At 37.4% G+C, this 6,328-nt stretch overlaps 1 protein-coding gene across 1 annotated transcript in view; it reads right to left on the bottom strand.

Moving 5' to 3' along the window:
- Nucleotides 1-28: 28 nt before the first annotated feature.
- The window catches only part of LOC106872072 (RNA-binding protein Musashi homolog 2), a 287,270-nt gene continuing 280,970 nt past the window's right edge, over nucleotides 29-6,328 (bottom strand). The window contains exons 12-14 of the mRNA XM_014918924.2: nucleotides 4,173-4,360; nucleotides 3,020-3,108; nucleotides 29-317 (exon numbers count right to left, since the gene is read on the bottom strand). Coding sequence (XP_014774410.1) covers nucleotides 3,067-3,108; nucleotides 4,173-4,360 — 230 coding nt within the window. The 3' untranslated portion in view covers nucleotides 29-317; nucleotides 3,020-3,066. The remainder of the gene's footprint in view (nucleotides 318-3,019; nucleotides 3,109-4,172; nucleotides 4,361-6,328) is intronic.

Raw genomic sequence — 6,328 nt, 5'->3', positions numbered from 1 at the left:
TCATCACCAAGAGCTCCACCATAACGACCATATATAGAATGACGGATTTTAGTTCACCATGATTATTATTATTATTATTATTATTATTATTAGAGTAATAGATAGTGTAGAGGTGTATGTGGTGGGGGAAGGAGAGCACAAAAAGACACACACTTCCCCCTCCAACAATGCTTCTTATTTCTTTGTTTTTTTTTTCCATTTTTTTTTCTTTCTTTTTGCTTTTTGTTTTGCTTTGGCCTTCAAAGCCATCGTGGGTGACCTTGAAGTTATGACCATTTGGTAGAGGAGGTCTTGACCAGAGAAATATTGAAGCCAGCCTGTAAATAGAAGAGAAAAAAACAAAAAACAATAAAGAATATATGCATCAATTCAGTCCAGGATTATAGACATGCATTCAAACATACACACCTCCATTCTTTCAACGATTTCAGTCATTGGATTGCAACTATGTTGAGATACCACACACACACATCATCATCATCGTTTAACGTCCGTTTTCCACACTGGCATGGGTTGGATGGTTTGACTGAGGTCTGGAGAGTGAGCAGCTGCATCAGGCTCCAATCTGATCTGGCAGTGTTTCTACAGCTGGATGCCCTTCCTAGAGTGTAGTGGGTGCTTTTTACGTGCCACAGGCACAGGAGCCAGTCAGGCGGGCTTGGCATCGGCCATGTTTGGATGGTGCTTTTTATGTGCCGTCAGCACAGGGGCCAGTCAGGGGACACTGGCATCAATCACATTCAGATAATGCTAAACATGGCCCAGTGGTTAGGGTGTTGCACACATGATCACTAGACCATAGGTTTAATTCCCTAGACTGGGTGGTGTGTTGTGCTCGTGGGCAAAACACTTCATTTCACATTGCTCCAGTCCACTCAGCTGTAAAGGGGTCACCCTGGGATGGAATAGCCTTCTGATCAAGGGCCAATGATGCCAGCGGGTGGCATTATTCAAAAGCTAACACAATGCAAAGTGCATTGTGACCAGTGATGTGAAACAACATCTGATAGTTTAGTTAATATATATATATGGTATATATGTAAATGTGTATATTGTTGTTGTTGGCACTCCGTTGCTTACGACGTCGAGGGTTCCAGTTGATCCGATCAAGGGAACAGCCTGCTCGTGAAATTAACGTGCAAGTGGCTGAGCACTCCACAGACACGTGTACCCCTAACGTAGTTCTCAGGGAGATTCAGTGTGACGAGGCTGGCCCTTTGAATTACAGGCACAACAGAAACAGGAAGAAAGAGTGAGAGAAAGTTGTGGTGAAAGAGTACAGCAGGGTTCGCCACCATCCCCTGCCGGAGCCTCGTGGAGCTTTAGGTATTTTCGCTCAATAAACACTCACAACTACTGGTCTGGGAATCGAAACGGCGATCCTATGACCGCGAGTCCGCTGCCCTAACCACTGGGCCATTGTGCCTCCACAAATGTGTATATATACATGGCAATACATACATATATATATGTGTGTCTGAGTGTCTTTGTGTGTGTACATATGAATACATGTTATATCAAATATGACAATTTGTTTTCTAAACAGAGGATATACAAACCACTTTTAGTATTGTACAAGTTACATCAAGAGTGTGTTGTTGAGATGTCCGTTAGATACAACATCTATTTATGTATCATTATTGGGTCATCCCATAAATAATGCAGTTTTTTATACTTCTTTTCTTTTTCAAAATTAAGATAATTGAAGTTCTTTTTTAATCTAAAATATACTCTCCTTCATTATCTACAATGCTCTTCCATCTCTCTGGTAGACTTGCAAGGCCCCTCTTCCAGAATTCCCTTGTCCATGATGAAAAATACTCCTCCAGTACTGTTCTGATCTCATCTACAGAATTCATGTTTTTTCCATCCAAATGATTTTGAAGACTGCAGAATAAATGATAATCAGATGGGGAAATGTCCGGCGAAGAATGATGGGTGGGGCATTGTTTCCCATTCAAACTGCTCCAGCCTTTGGAATGTCAATGTGGCTGAGCATTATCCTGAAGGAAGAACACCTTTTGTCTTGAAACCAAAAATGGTCGTTTTCCTTCTAGCGCTGACTTAAGCCGTTCAAGCTACTCACAGTAGATCTCCTTTGTTATTGTTTGGTTTGTGTTTAAAAATTCAAAGTGGACTAAGCCTTTCGTATCCCACCAAACAGATAACAACACCTTATGTTGGTGAATACCATTCTTTAGCCTGGGGTGCCAGTGTTTCTCCTTTCCTTACCTACTGTCTTCGGCGCTTGAAATTTTTATAGAGAACCCATTTTTCGTCACCAGTCACAATTCAGTCAAAAATGGTTTTGTGAGACATGACAGCAAAGAAGAGAGCACATTTCACTCTCTGCATGCGATTAGACTCAGAAAGTTTGTGAGGAACCCATTGACCCAATTTGCTGACTTTTCTGATGGCACGTAGGTGTCGATGAATGGTTAAATGACCAAACCCAAGCTTCTCTGCTAGTTCCTCAACAGTTATGATTGTATTTTGTTCCACAAGGGTTTGCAGGATGTTCACGTCAAGCTCTACAGATCTTACAGGACAAGGCTCATCTTCTAGACTGTAGTTTCCTGCTTGGAATTTCTGCAACAGCTGTTGACACTAGCTTATGCTTACTGTCTGATCACCATATACTGCATTAATATTCCTCACAATTTCCATTGTGTTGTTGCCTTTATTGAACTCATAAAGCAAAATATGCCAAATATGCTCCTTTGTCACTTCCATTATAGCTTCAAAAAAATAACTGTTAAAATTGAACTGCACTCTTCAAAACTTGCACTAAGAATAAGTACAAGGTAAAATTACTACCTGTTTTTATAGCAAGTTGATGCAGGTAGTTTATCCTGCCCCTTTCAACTTTTATTTCATGCAATTGAAAAAAACCACAATATTTATGGGGTGATTCAATATATAAGACAAACCAACAAAAGCTTAATCTTTCATATATCACCTCACAAATACAACAATAACAAATTTTTTGAATGCAAATAGTGTAAAAGAATGCGTTTACCTTCAGACTGTGTCTGTTACTTCTCAAAAGCTGGCCATTAGAGGGAATCAGTGGTATCCATTGTGGTAACTTGCTGTGATCAGTGGACCCTTGATTGGAGCAGAGAAAACACCAGCAATTAGTTGTTGTTGTAAATAGTTGTCAAGGCACACCGGGAGTTCAGTCAAATGGATTGTTAATGACTGTTGATTGACATGAAACTGCTAATGTCAAAGGATTTGAATTTTGTAAATTTGTTTATCATAAGCTTTATATATATTGATATTGAGCAATTTTTTTTATGTGGTAATATTGTATTTATACACACACACAGACACACACAACTGAATTTGTAAGTGGTTATTCTCTACATATATATATGTAGCTACATGCATGCAGGTTTACAGTTTTATATTTGAACACACAACAAAGTGGTTCTAATAATTAAGAATAGCAATGGTAGAGGATGCAATCTACAACAAAAACATGCCCGAGCTTCTTGATGAGTTATCTTTTGTTTCAGTGACTGGATTGCAGCCATGCTGGGGCAATGACTCGAAAGGTTTAGCAGATCAAATTGCACCTAGAACATATTTTCCAAGTTTGGTACTTATTCTATATGTCTCTTTTGCTGAACCACAAGCTGTGAGGATGTAAACAAACCAACACCAGTTGTCAAGTAGAGGTGGGATTGACAAACATAACACAAACTCACACACACACATATTCATATGAAGGGCTTCTACGTATTCACTCACAAGGCTTTGGTCAGTCCAGGGCTGTAGTATAACGCACTTGCCTAAGGTGCTGCACATCAGAACTGAACCTGAAACCATGTGGTTGAAAAGTGAGTGTCTTAACCATACCTTTTGATGTCGTTTGCGTTCAGTTGTCCACTTAAGTATGTTTTGGCTGTTTGTTGTTTGGTAGACTGGGATAAAATAGGTAATGGTTGGCAACAGGAAGGGCATCTGGCCATAAAAAAAACTCTGCCCCAACATACTCTAATCTGACTGATGCAAACAGGACAAAGTAGACACTAAAATGATGATGATGATAATTATGGTATACAACTAAACTAGCATGCAGGTGAGTGTCTAAGAGCATTGGTACTTACATATACATGACTACAAAGATACAGAAAACAGAAAATTAGACAGGACAGCTAACTCACTCTATTTGCTGTTATGCTTGGTCCAAAGCCTGAGGGTTGTGGGCTTGTGGCTTGGACATAGCCGAGACTCTCTTGGCCGGAATTGTAAAGTTCGATAGGGCCGGGACTGTTGGCTGCTGGAAATGCACGTCCATTAGCTGGGGAGGTGGCAGATGGAAAACTTGCCGGAGGGGCAAAGCTGTTTAACACTGCAGAAAGAGAGAAGAAAAAAAAAAAAAAAAAAAACATTAGAACAAGACAGATGACCAGTGATGTCACATTTTTTAAGGTTTGAGACGAAGAGGTAATGTTGTTTTGGTGGGTGAAGTTAGTTGATTATATCGACCCCAGAAAAATGAAAGGTAAAGTTGACCTCAATAGGATTCCAGCATAGAGAGTTGGCACAAATACTGCAAAGCATTATGATTCCCTAGAAACCTTACCAATTCACAGCTTTAGAAGAGGTAATATATAGTAACAAAACATGCCAGTGGCCTAGGGAATAAGAATATTAACTGACTTAGATTAAAAAGAAATGTTCCTAGTTTGAAATCCAATCCAGAATTCTATGTACATATCCAGGAATAAGATATCTGACAAAGACCTAAAATGAAACTCATTGAAACACAAAATCTAAGTAAATACTGAGAAAAAACATCACCTCTTACAAGATGAATTTAATTAGTCTACTAAAATATCATCTTATCATAACTATGATTTAGAAATAAGGGTTCCTAGTTCTAATCTAGTTTAATACTAAGTACATATAGAAAAGGAGTTCTTAATCTGGGCAGTAGCACTCACTGAGAGTGTTGTGAGCCCCCATTGGACCACTATTGGGTAAAAGCACTAGGAGTTTTGAGGAGTTGAAACTTTGATTAGAAATAAAATAATAAACCTTTTAATTACCATATTTCTGGTGAAATACCCTGCCTTCTACCAATCAGTTTTGAAAATAATGAAGAATTTAATAAGACAACTTTCCCATTATTAAGCTGCTGTTTGAAACATAAATTAAACTTAAATTTAATGGTAAATTTTAATCCGGAACATTTTAAAAGCGAAAGTTTGCAGCATTAAAACCAGTGGCAGTTTCAGGCCGGTTTGGTGTCAGAAGAGTTAAAGCAGGTACAATAAATAAGGCATTGTGTTATCAATGAGTAACTTACAAGACTGATGATATTTCAAAGTCCAGTATAATTTCATTATATAAGTCTTTACCTATTTTAGTAAAATTGATATAAATTTTACGTAAGAAGCTCTAGGTCATGCAAATATCTAAAACACTGGATAGGATGATATTGGAAAATGTGGAGAAGAAACGACTATGTAAAATTAGCTTCTGTTTGATTGAAATGATATATTGTTTTTTTTTATTTTCATATTTTGTAAAACATCATGAATGGAAAAGGATGCTGAGGTATAAAATGTTGATACCCTAGAATATGATACCTGATGACAACCACAGATCAAACTGATTGAAACATGATAAAGATGAAAATATCGTGGTATAAAATGTAAATAGAGATTTGATTAGTAACAAACATATTATTGAATAAAGGTAATAAATGTCCAAATGGGAATTCATTGGGGCTTCACTGAAAACTTCAGATTTGGGTCTTCAATCAAATCTAGTCAAACCACTAATATCTGAGTTTTTCATTTTTCATGGCAATGAATGGAACAAGTGTTAAACAGCAAATTATAAGACATCAAGAGATGGACGTGTTGATAGAAGAGCTGCTGGGTCCTCAGTAAAATGTGGCAGTTTGTCACTGTCTATATATGTTACACACCAGGGAAACTGGTTTGTAATTATGTGCCTTGGTGTGGTTAATAAAATTATTTAAAGTTTATGTATGTGTATGTATGTATGCATATGTATGTATGTGTGTGTGTGTATATATATATATATATATATACATACACACATACAGTAATCCCTTGACTATCATGGGTGTTGTGTTCCAAAAACCCCTGCAATAGGTGAAGATCCACCAAGTAGAAGCAGTACTGCATATTTTTTTTAGAATTTGTATATATTTATTTTATTACAAATGCAAAACAACACCATGGAGGAATAGATGTAAGCTTAAATAATAAACCGCGATAGGTGAACTGCAATATGCCAAGGGATTACTGTATATAAATATGTATGTATGTATATATATATATAT

The sequence above is a fragment of the Octopus bimaculoides genome, chromosome 6 (assembly GCF_001194135.2).
Source record: "Octopus bimaculoides isolate UCB-OBI-ISO-001 chromosome 6, ASM119413v2, whole genome shotgun sequence".
NCBI lineage: Eukaryota > Metazoa > Mollusca > Cephalopoda > Octopoda > Octopodidae > Octopus > Octopus bimaculoides.
The sequence above is the reverse complement of the archived record's forward strand: the minus strand, read 5'-3'. Positions and strand labels throughout refer to the sequence as shown.